Consider the following 12,730-nt stretch of genomic DNA (forward strand, 5'->3'; position numbering starts at 1 on the left):
CCACTCTTATGCTGAAGGCACGACCATGGTCTTCAGAGCTCTGCAGGGCTGCTTCCCCTCGTCTCATCTTACAATGTACTCCGGTTGACTCCTTGACTTTCAGTGACAAAGCTGAAAGACCACTTTCTTTAGATTCCTTTAGCATTCTATGCACCACAGGATCTTTGCAAATTCCATTTTCTCCATTCAGAACATTCCTCACCACTCCCTCTCCTTTACCTAGAGAGCCCTGCTCACCTTTCAGTTCTTAACCTAAGTGTCTGTTTCTTGGGAAAGCCTTTCTAGATGTTCTTAGTCTTTCACACAATGTTTTGTTTTTCCTCTTTCTTTCAGAGCACTTATCTCTTTTTGTTATTATATTATTCATGAATAATTATTTGAAAACTATTAAGAAATATCTCTGTCCTTCCATAGACAGTATGCTGGTACTTTTTTTTTTTTTTTTTTAAGATTTTTATTGGGGGAAGGGGGAACAGGACTTTATTGGGGAACAGTGTGCACTTCCAGGTCTTTTCCCAAGTCAAGTTGTTGTCCTTTCAATCTTAGTTGTGGAGGGCGCAGCTCAGCTCCAGGTCCAGTTGCCGTTGTTAGTTGCAGGGGAGAGCAGCCCACCATCCCTTGTGGGAGTCAAGGAATTGAACTGGCAACCTTGTGGTTGAGAGCCAACTGGCCTGTGTGGGAATTGGACCTGCAGCCTTTGGAGTTAGGAGCATAGAGCATAGAGCTCCAACTGCCTGAGCCACTGGGCTGGCCTGGTACTTTTGTTTATTGGTATAATGCCTGGATCATGGAAGGTATTTAATACACACATCTGAAAGAATAAATTAATGTATATTATTTATCAGTCTTTGTCTTTATTTCAGATTATTTCTTTGGGCTATATTCCCAGTGATGAAATGAATGGATCAAAAGGTGCTCAACTAGTTTTAAATAGCTTTCAGTACATAGGCAATTAGATGTATTAATACATGATGAAACATTCTCCCCAAAAGAGTTCATTAATCATTCAAAAATAATCTGGGAAAAGTTTTAAGTGGTAATTTTAATGACTTTTTTATTTGGCCCTCTCTTGTTTCAGCACTTTTATATGTGACTTAAATCTCTAAAGAGGGGGAGTTCATCAAATCTGCATATGATATACATTACAGAAGGATACCAAGAACCTAATTAGTAGATGCAGGATCCAAAAAAGATCTTTGCAGGTTTATAACAATGTCTTCAGTATTAGAAGATGAAATCCAACAGGGCAAATACAGAATCCCACACTTTAATTTTAAAAATTCTGTTGTTTGGGTACTGAAAGAGAGAGTGTGGTTTGGTGAGATCCGTGGCTGTCTCCCTTGGCTCAGCTCCACAGTTCCTTTTACTGCCCCGCTGTGTCCCCTGCCTTTCTTGACCCACAGCCTTCTTTGTTTTTCTTTGGTAGCTGCCTCTGTCTGCTGCATTCCTTGAGATTCTCACCCAACTCCAGCCTGGCTTCAGTCATGGTATCCTTAGTTGCCTTCTGACTAACACTGTTCTGAAGACTAGCACTACAACCATTTATGTTTTTGTAAATGTAACCTATGTGCTTTTAAAAGAATGTGTATTCCCTCTTTGTTAGGTGGAGTGAAATATTGGACACATGCACATGCCCTTGGTGAGGCTTATAGTTGAAATTTTTGAATTTTCTATCTCCTTACCTATCTTTTTCTGCTAGCTCTGTCAGTGTCAGAGAGAAGGGTATTAAAAATCTACCACTGTTGGTGGTGGAATTTATTCCTGTAATTCTGTCAAGTGTAGATTTATTTTTAGTCTATGTTAGGTATAGATTCAGGACTATTATAAACTTCTTGGTGATTGTCTTTGATTCTAGTAATATTTTTTGCTTTAAAGTTTGCTTTGCTGATATTAATGTTGTTTGTGATGGTTAATTTTGTGTGTCCACTTGGGGGATGTTTTTGGATAAGATTAACATTTAGATCAGTGAAATCTGAATAAAGCAGGTTGCCCTCCATAAGTGGTGGGCTTCATTCAATCATTTGAAGGCCTGGATAGAACAGAAAGACCGGCAAGATGGATTTCTTCGGCAGACTGCCTTCAGACTTCATCTGCACCATTTGGTCTCCTGCGTGTCCAGCCTGCCAGCCCACACTGGACAGCCTCCATAATCACATGAGTTAATTGTTTGTTATAAATCTGTTTCTATATAGGTATACATCCTATTGGTTGTTTCTCTGGAGAACCCTGACTAATACACAACAATACCAAATTTTTTGGTTAATATTTATTAGGTAGATCCTTTTTCCCATTTCCTCTTGGAAATGGTGGTCTCCTGGAAATGGTGGTCTCTTGGAAATAGCAAGTATCTTTTTTGTTTTACGTTTTCATACAACCTAAGACCTCTGTCTTTTAATCGTTGCATTTACTCTGTTTATACTTTCTGTGACTATGACCATGGATATATTTAGACTTATTTCTGCCATCTTATTTTTGTGTTTTGTTTTTACAATGATTGGTCTTTGTTCTTGGCTTTTTATTTTTCCTGCTCTCTTCCTGCCTTTTGTTGAAGTGATTGTTTTCTTCTTTTAAATGGAGAAGCTTAAGCTTGGGTAATTCCAATCAAACCAATTTCCAGGGAAGAAAAAAAATTCCAGAATTAGAAAAAAGAAAATTGAAACTACAGAAAAATCTGGAATCTTATAAGTGAAAAACTTAATGCTTTTGATAGTAGAATTTATGGTACGAAATGACCTTTCAAAGCTTTCATCTGATATTCTTGGTGATGGCTTCCACAAGACAAGTGAGAAAATCTTCAATTCTTTCAGAATTATTTAAGAAATATTTAAGAATTCTTTAGCTAATAACCTATGAGGAACTACGGCTTTTTTGTTGTCCTCCTGGGCAGCTTCCCTCTTGGTGTGATAAGCTGCCCTATCCAATGTGGTAGCCACTAGGTACATGTGGCTATTTGATTTAATTACATTTAAATACATATTTAAAACCCATTTTCATTGGCCACATTTCAAGTACCCAGTGGCTCCATTTGGTTAGTGACTATTATTTTGGATTTAATAGTCAGATTAATTAATCCAAAATACAGATTATAGATTACAGAACAGATTACAGAACATTTATACCATTGCAAAAAGTCCTATTCGGCAGTCCTTGATAAACCTATAGTAATACTGCAGCTTTGTACACCTTGAAACAGAGCTATTTGAGAGACTGCATCATACTACAGAATTTATCATTGACAATCTACAGCAGCATTCTGTAACATTCTTCCAGCATCTCCTGCTTCTGTGGCAAACAGTGGCAAGCATGGGGAGCAATGCCCACCAGGGAGGCTATCGGGGGCTCTTGCCCCTACACACACGCTCCAGGCTTGGAGCCCACAGGACATTAGAAGTGATTTATACAGAGCAACAGCTTAAGGAGTGGTGGTGATCACAGGGAATGATGTGCTAACTTTTGTACAGCAGTGAAGATCTTGACTTTGTGAATGGAATGGGGAGGCCAAGAAAGGCTGGAGCATTTCCACTTGAAGCCAGGTTGCAAAGGATTGGGCATGGCCCAGATTGTTTCATAGCATTTGGCATTCCTTTGAAACTTTAACCTCTCCACCTTGTTGCCAGACTGGTTAGGTCTCATCTGAACCAACTGGTTAGGAGGTCTACCCTGAGCCTGCTGCACCACTGGCACAAGTTACTGATAGCTGCAGGTTGGAACTAATTTAGGACGGCACTGGCAAGGCACACCCATGCCTGCCACTGTCTGCCCCTGCACAGACTGGGTTGGCTGGTGAGACTGCTTTCTTCCTCTGGGCTAGCTGACGTTATCAACACACCTATGCCCATTCATTCCTGGAGCAACTTTGCCTCTGAGGAAGGAGAAGCTGGGAAAGTCCAAGCTCTTTGCTTCTCTCTTACTCTGGCACTGTCTTGGTACTGGTTATAGCCAAGAAGAGAAAACTCCCGCCTTAACTTTTCTTTGTCAGTGGTGTTAGCCAAGCTCATATTTACCTGCATGGATTAATTCTTTCATGTCTCAGCTGCCTCTCAGCTGTTCAAATTTCTGTTTTGACTTTGCCTTGTGCTCAGCTTCTGTGTAGAGCTGGTAAGTATGATTCTGACCCACCCCCCCAACTGAGTTTCTTATAATTAATTTCTTCCATACTTTGTTGGCATTGTCAAGTTTTTTTTGCAACTTACAAGTCAGAGTTTTTGGATTTCCCACTGGGATCTGTCATCACCTTGACACTTCAGCATTGTACCAAATAAACTAAAATATTCATCATACATAGCTTCCCCAATGTTTAACTTGGTGTCAGGTGCTGTGATAAGTGCACAAGATAGAGTGGTGTTCTTGCCCTCATGACGTCACCCAGCAGGGGAGACAAATGATTAAGCTATGGTTAAATTACTTGCACGGAAGAAAAATGTGTGTTCTGCTTTTGCTTGACTTTATTATTCTTTAAATTTTACATATGAAAATAGTATATTTCAACAGTTTATGTATGTAAAAAACAAATATACCAAAACTGGGATGGTGGATTTATTTTAATAAAACTTGTGCAAATCCCCAATCTGCTGTACAGGGCAGTGAATTAATGGCAGCTGAAGGAAGCGGCTCCCGTACAACTTTGGAGACCAAGAGGAGGGGGCGTGGGGACACCCAGGAAGTTTCTCCAGGAACTTGGGGGTATGCCCAGGCTTGGCATTGCTTCCCGCACGCACCGCGCTTCCCAGTCTTAAGCGTGGCGGGAGCGCCGAGTCCCGGGCGCACCCAGCGTGGCTCCGCCCCGATTGCCCCCATCCGCAGGCTCAGAACTACTGTTCCCAGAAGGCCGTGCGAGTCCAGCAGGGAAGCGGCGGTGGCGGCAGGAAGGGCTCGCGCGGCGGTGGCGACGGGTGTCCCCCTCGGTGGTCGGTCCGGCAGCCCCCGAGACCCGGACGGAGGACCCGGCCCCGAGCTGTCCCCGCAACCCTCGGCGGTGGCCAGGGCGAGCTGGCGCCTCCGCCCGCAAGACGGGCCGGGGCGGGATGTAGGGCGCTGGGCTCAGAGGCCGCCGGCGCGGCTGGGGGAGAACGGAGGGCGCGCCGAGGATGGAGAGAGCGATGGAGCAGCTCAACCGCCTGACGCGCTCGCTGCGCCGCGCTCGTACCGTGGAGCTGCCCGACGGTGAGCAGGATAGCGGGGCAGGGGACGCCGGCGCCCGGAGGCGAGGGGGGACCCGGGGCGGGGCTCGGGCCGTGGCGAGGTCGGGTTGGAAAACTGACTGAAAGCTGAGAAAACGCCCGCATTTACTTTCCTGGGATGGAAGGGGTCGGACTGGGACCCCCCCACCACTTTCCGCCTGCCGCTCCGGCCCGGGCAGGTGGGAATTTGCGGGAGGGGCCCGGACAGTGCGGCTGCTGCTGGTGGAAGAAGCAGAACAGACAGAAGTTTCTCCCGACTGTCAATTAGGGGTTTTGGCGAAGGGGCAGAAATACCAGCCGGATGACGGAGACCCGGATTCAGGAAACATTACAGTTGTGGGCCATTTTACAGTCGCTGCTTGCTGGGGATAGAGATGCGCCCAGGATAGTACTATTTACTGTAAACTGCAGAGGGGACGGGGGATTAAGCAGTCTTCTTTTTTTAAAAGGTAGCACACTATTGTATTTTGACAATAAACAGATAAATAAGAGTGTCAGATATCAAACTTGTACTCTTAAAATTGTGTGTACATATTTACACTTTTTAAAAATATGCATGCGTGCCTTCATTATTTATTCGTCAGACCTAAGTGGGGGCTCGGGAGCTTCTACAGAGGAAAAAGGCGCGATCCCTGTAGTTCCGGAATTTTTAGTTCAGTGTGCTAGGTAGGGTTCCTTCAGGACAGGTAAAACACTAGTAATAGAAGAGGTGAAGGAAGAAAGCCGTTTTGTTTGCACCCTCATGAATTCAGACGTTTTAGTGGCAGTGGGAGATGGCAGTCTGTCTCCAAGAGGCTTTTGTTTATGTATGCCCAAATGAGAGAAAGGTTAAGGGGTTAAAGCTGGTAATTTTTTAAAATGAATTTATTAGTCTTATTTTTTTCAGAACTTGCCTTGAATTGCTGCTGGAGAGGGGATTTGTAGGTTAGGGAAGGAGACCTTGGAAGAGAGTCATCAAAGAAATGTGGGATTGGGGACTTTAGGGATAACTTTCCTGAAAAAATTTTCCCTGGTCTCTACTTATGATTCAGAACAGGGATGATTTGTGGTGACTGTTTATCAAAAATAATTTTATATTTGATACTTTGCTAGTTTGAAGTAGTTGACTGAAAGTAACCTAAATACTATATATATATAGTATTTATATAAAATTTATATATATATAAATTTTAGTGATTATGTATCCAGCTTCAACTTTTTCTTTCTGTTTTCACCTTCCACCTTTGAGTCCATTTCTTTATTTTATTTTATTTTTTTTATTGGGGAATATTGGGAAACTGTGTTTTTCCAGGGTGTCAAGTTGTTTTTTCAATTTAGTTATGGGGGGTGGGGCAGCTCAGCTCCAAGTCAAGTGGTTGTTTTCACTCTAGTTGTGGAGGGCGCCAGCTTACTGGCACATCTGGTACTTGAACTGGTGACCTTGGTGTTATGAGCCCTGTGCTCTAACCAACTGAGCCAACTGGCCGCCCAACCAGCAGCTGAGCTCCAATCTCTAGCCATTGTGGGAATCAAACTGGCAACCTTGGTGTTATGAACACCGCACTCTAACCACGGTCACCCACTGGTGGCTCAGCTCCAAGCTCAAGCCATTGTTTTCAATCTAGTTGTGGAGGGTGCAGTTCACTGGCCCATGTGGGAATCGAACCAACAACCTTGTTAAGAGCTCTCACTCTAATCAACTGAGCCATCCAGCCGCCCCGAGTCCATTTCTTGAATACTGCGCTCATCTTCCATGGTCAAATTATTGGTATAGGTTGATGTAGAAGACTGCATATGTAGGTTCATTGATAGCAATTTGTATCGCTTAGTTTAATTTCTAATGGTTTTTACATAAATGTGATTTAGAAGACTGATGATTCTTCCTGGTTTTAAAAGTAGTAATATATTTTCACTGTAGAAAATTTTGAAAAGAAAGTAAAAAAAAATCTGTTTTTCCACCACCCAGTAATAAACAATGTTAATATTTTCATTTCCTTCCATTATTTCTTTGTTTACCAAAATAAGATCATATTGTATATCATATTTTATTTTGCTTTTAGAAAACATCACTTTTTTTGTATCTTTAAATATGCTTTATGACTTTGTAGGTTTTTATAGGATATATATAACAGATATTGAATCTTTAATTTTTGTTTTTATAATAGATTTTATGAGGAGCAGCTTAGTAGTTTTTAAAGTCATACTCTGCCTCTATAAATACTTCTTTAGAATTTAATATGTAAAAGAACAAAAAAGATCTAATTATATTAACTTTTTTAAGGTTTTGAGTATCCACCTCTCAACTTACTCTTTGGAAGTTTCTACCAGTAGTCTGAGAGTCCCTGGAAACTAGAGAAGCTGAAATAAAACTATTTCCCATGTTGCTAGGCAAAAGTGACATCTTGCGTACATTTTTTTTCTTTGATTATAATGAGTTTGCTCATCTTGTTCCTTTATCTTTGTCCCTAAGTTCTGATGAATCTTTTTGAATTCTTTGAGATTGGCTCTTTTTCAAGTGTTGTGTGAGTGTGTGTGTGTGTGTGTGTCTGTGTCTGTGTCTATGTGTCTGTGTGTGTGTGTGTCTGTGTATGTATGTATGTATGTATACAACATTCTAATTATAAAAATCCAGATTATTGTTCTTGCATTTTAAAGGCTGATCAGAAGTTAGGAGATCTCTCTAAATTTAGGAAATAATCAGATACTTTCTGTGTTAGAATTCAGTGATTAAGCATCTAATTGGAACGAATTATTAAGGTTGGAAAATTTTAATCATCCTTTAAAATTAACTTCGTTGCGTAGAATTAAACTGTGGATACTTGATTTACTGAGTTGAATACTGGGGAGGACATGTTTATATTTCCTTGGGATGATGAAAACCTGAGCATTGCCATTAACTTCCAGGGGCCAGGTTGTTGAGTCATCCTAGGCAGGGCTGACATAGGAATCTTCCTTATGAGAGAGGAAGTGAGGGGAAATTACTTTAGGATGTGGATTCTCAGTGGACTTTAAAAGGTTGGCTTACGAGTATACTGTTCACTTATGTGGAAAAAGTCTTAACCTGCATTACAGTGAATATATTTTGTTTAATAAAATATAACTTGAGCTTATTTTAGTACATATTTGAATAGTGATTAGGATAATTATATATTTTTTAAAAAATTACTCCCATTTGATGGTTTGAGGAGAAATTGTATAAAATATAATAAATGTGAGCTTCCTGTTTTTTTAAGGTTTTCCTTTTAGTTGTTGAGTTCTGAAACTTCATCAATAAAAATTGGCAATATATCTCATAAAGTGAAAGATTAAACTTTTCTTATCACTCTGAAAACTTTAATTATATACCTAGTTCTCAAGGTGTCTTCATGAGAGTAGAGAAGGAAGCACCTGAAAACAAATTTTATTCTGTTCTTAGTATAGTATTTCCTGGACAGTCTCCTTCTAGCACCACAGTTGTGGTGACATTTGTTTCTTCATATGTTTTGGTGTATGTGAGCTCTATTTTCATAAGGTTAGATGTGACTTAAAAAATAAGATCTACATCTAAATTTTATCTAAGTAAACACCCTGTAAATAAAACCCATGTGAACTTTATGATGCTCACGCATGCTCACTTAAAATTACATACCATCTTGATATGTAAGTTTTAACTCACAAATAAAGGTATTTCCTGTTCATGACTTTATTTATTATGGAGTGACTTAATTGAAATTGTCATGGTTTAGAGGTTCAGATTTTATTGGGACATGTATTATATGAGACATAAAGAATGTCGCCATGCCCCGGGGCCTTAGTGTTGTTCAATGCCTGATGGTGATTCACTGGTAGTGAATGAGAACAATTTAGTAGTTGCAGTTACCACTTTTAAAAAACTAAATAGAATAAAAAAATTAGAATGTATTGCATATTTGAAGAATGAGTGTTGTATTTTAGACCTTTGGTTACTATATATAGTGTATACTGGGTGCACTGTAAGATTTTTATTGTGAGGTCTTTGGAATCATCCAGGTTTGGATTCCAGCCACTTAATGCCACCATCACCCAGCTTGTTACTTAATGCTTCAGTTTTCTCATTTGTAAAATGGGGATGGATAATAATAGTGCCTACATCATAAGGTAGTTCTGAGGGTAAAAGAAGTGAGGCATGTATAGTGTTTAGAATAATGCCTTTAAGATAATAGCTTAAAACATTGTGGCAGTTAATTAATAGGATTCTTTGGTATTTTATTTTTATACTGAAAGAGTTATTGGGTCTGCACACTGAACTTGCGAATGTGGATTAGGACTATATTGCTCTTCATGTATATACTCCCAAATAGTAAAATAACAACAACAACAAAAAATGTGAAGAAATAGCAATAACTTTTTTCCTTCTCTCCTCTAAATACTTCAGTATATATTTCTAAATATATAAGTTTTTTCAAACATAAATGCAATACCATTATTAGAGCTAACACAATTAACAATAATGTTTTTATTATCAAATACCCAGTCCATATTGTTTCCCTTCTCAAAAATACTTCTTAATAGTTGATTTGTTTGTGTTAGTATCCAAAGTACATGCATTGTATTTGGTTGATTCATTTCTTAAGACTCCTTTAATGATAACGATTCCCCCTCCTTTTTCTTTTTTTTTTTTTAGCTTTTTAAAGTAATTTTAGACTTAACATACAAACTACATAAATAGTGCAGAGTTCCCATACACCCTTCACCTGTCTTCCCCTAATGTTCACATCTTGTACAACCATAGTACAGTTATCTAAACTAAGGAATTAACATTGGTATAATACTATTAACTACATTACAGACTTTATTAGAATTTCACAAGTTTTCTCATTAATATCATTTTTCTTTTTTAGGATCCAAACCAGGATACCGTGTTGCATTTAGTTGTCAGGTTTCACATCCATAGCCTCCCCCCAAACTGTGATAATTCTTCAGTTATTCCTTGTCTTTAATGGCCTTGAGACTTTAAGAGTACTAATCAGATGTTGTGTGGGATTCCCCTTAATTTGAGTTTGTCTGATGTTTTCTCATGGTTAGATTCAAGTTATGCATTTTTTGGCAAGAGTATTACAAAAGTGATGTGCCCTTCTCAGTGCGTTATATCAGGAGCTGCATGATATCAATACGTATACTGTGTTTCCCCGAAAAGAAGACCTAACCAGAAAATAAGCCCTAGCATGATTTTTCAGGACGACGTCCCCTGAACATAAGCTCCAATGTGTCTTTTGGAGCAAAAATTAATATAAGACCTAGTCTTATTTTTAGGGAAACACAGTGTTAGTTTTGGTGAAGTTACCACTTATCACTTAATTAAGGTGGTATCTGTTAGGTTCTCCACTATAAATTTACTGTTTTTCCTTTGTAATTAATATTTTGGGGAGATACTTGGATATTATACAACTAGTATCTTTCTCTTCAAACTTTAATTTTAGCTTCAGTAATAACATTTTAAGGGATAAATGGGAGTTATCAGAGTTACTTCTCTGTAAATAACTTATTAAAAAACATAACATCTAAAATGCATTGAATTGAGAAATGACCATTAGTAATGAATAAAAATAAATTCAAACACTAGCTGAAATTTATCTAAGTATAATATGGCATCATGGATGTTGTTGACTTTTAACCTTTTCTTTGGGATTATATTTCTGTGACTTTATTCTATAAAAGATATAAATGAAACTGAATAGTTTAAACCAATAAGTAAGACTTTATTGCTGTCAGTAAGACTAAAAGCTTCAAAAATAATTTCTTTTGTTATAATGTTGGCAGAAAGCAAGTACTATGTATGTTTAATGTTTTAAAAATTATTTGGCATATATATCTTTAATATCCTCATATATTTAAAATTCCCCCAAAGTACGTGTATGATAGAATATTAAGTCAATAAACACTTTATTGGAAGTAAAAGAAATTTGTTAAAGCTACAGAAAATATTAGGTCTCTAATATTTTTCCCTTAAATCCAGAAGTCAATAAACACTTCATTGGAAGTAAAAGAAATTTGTTAAAGCTACAGAAAATATTAGGTCTCTAATATTTTTCCCTTAAATCCAGAAGCTAAGCACTTTTGTGGTGATGGAAAGGGGACAAGCATTACACGGGATAAGAAATTCTGCATTATTGCAAGTTTTGCAATACCTCTGGTATTCTGCACTATCCTTAACCTTTTTTCACCTCTTCTTCTCATTTTTTATGTGGAGTTACGACAACTCTAAAATAGTCTTAAGTTTTATCCTTTGGAAAAAGTACGAGATAAATTGTTTTTCTGTTTTTTTTGTTTGTTTTTTACTCAGATAATGAAACTGCTGTTTATACATTAATGCCAATGGTTATGGCTGATCAACACAGGTAAGTGGCTATTTCACGAATTTGTACTTTTTTGAGAAGTATAAATTTACCTAAAATTTTAGGTAAATACACACATGCACACACACAGGCTTTGGACACAGATGTTGTCCTGAGGCAAGTTATTTAACCTCCATTATAATTTTCTGCCTGTGAATTAAGAAACAAGATTTTCTAAGATCTTGTAAAATCTATGTAAAATTCTATGGTACGAGATTTCCTAAATGAATAGGCAGATATTAAGTCAAGTACTTGTTTGCTCATGTAAGATACAGTTATTTGACGGTGGGATGAGGTGTTGACACTAATAGCAGACGGTTCTGCTGTGGTTAGCATTGGGTAGTTTAGTGTAATGAGAAGAAAGTGAAGACAAACTATATTTTGAAACAATAAACTTGTATTTGTATAATGTGTAAATGATTTTTTTGCTTTAAACTTCCTATCTGATACAATTAAAATATGTTTTTGTCTCTGATTTTTCTTATTTTGCCAAAATTCATATAGATGGGCCAAGCTTTCTGCAAGTGGAGAGGCCAGCCGTATTCTCGTTGTTTCTCAAGAATCTAGGGGAAGCTGAAGGCAACTTAGGTGTCCTCAGAGCAGGTGACATAGAGCACAGACAAGGAAACCTTCAGCACTAATTATAGGACAGGGCAGTTGGTTTCTGGATGATACTATGCTGGCTGCCATGCTACACTTCAAGAATAATGCCTGTTTTTTTGGTTTATGTGGGACAGAATCTTTTGAATAATTAGTAAGAGTAATTAAAGAACTGTAGCTATGATGTTTTTTAAAATTTTTTAATTACCAACTTTAATTTTCTTTGGCATAGGTCTGTTTCTGAACTACTATCAAATTCAAAGTTTGATGTTAATTATGCGTTTGGACGTGTGAAAAGAAGCTTGCTTCACATTGCAGCAAAGTAAGACTAAAGATATTTTGGATTAAACTCTGGTCCAGGGTAATGATCAGTAAGCTTTGAATCAGTGTTGGTCTACAGTAGTTATGAAGAGAGATGAGGACAGACAGCTGAGTGGTTCTTTATTCTCTTTAAGGTGTAGTGTGCTATGCTTGCATTCTTTCTCTAAATAAATTGTTAACCCTGGGATTAGACTCAAGTCTCATAACTACTGTCTTAGCTTGTTTTAGATCAGAGGAGAGTAGGTTAGGCAAGGGAATTGTCTTTCCTGGATGTGCTTAAGAGGGTACATTCACTGA

At 38.3% G+C, this 12,730-nt stretch overlaps 1 protein-coding gene across 5 annotated transcripts in view; it reads left to right on the forward strand.

Moving 5' to 3' along the window:
• The first annotated feature begins 4,819 nt into the window (after nt 1-4,819).
• Nucleotides 4,820-12,730, forward strand: part of HACE1 (HECT domain and ankyrin repeat containing E3 ubiquitin protein ligase 1) — a 94,112-nt gene continuing 86,201 nt past the window's right edge. For 2 of the 5 annotated variants that reach the window (XR_012496697.2, XM_074333343.2), the window contains exons 1-3: nt 4,821-5,163; nt 11,461-11,515; nt 12,345-12,434. Coding sequence is in view for 4 of the 5 variants with exons in the window: in XM_074333343.2 (XP_074189444.1) it covers nt 5,088-5,163; nt 11,461-11,515; nt 12,345-12,434 (221 nt within the window). In the remaining variant the exon portion in view is untranslated. Of the gene's footprint in view, nt 5,164-11,460; nt 11,516-12,344; nt 12,435-12,730 lie in introns of all 5 variants that reach the window. The other 3 variants (XM_019735003.3, XM_019735004.3, XM_088795535.1) reach the window with 2 other exon arrangements.

This window comes from Rhinolophus sinicus, chromosome 2 (assembly GCF_057876585.1).
Source record: "Rhinolophus sinicus isolate RSI-liver-muscle chromosome 2, RSI-T2T, whole genome shotgun sequence".
In the NCBI taxonomy this organism is placed as follows: Eukaryota; Metazoa; Chordata; class Mammalia; order Chiroptera; family Rhinolophidae; genus Rhinolophus; species Rhinolophus sinicus.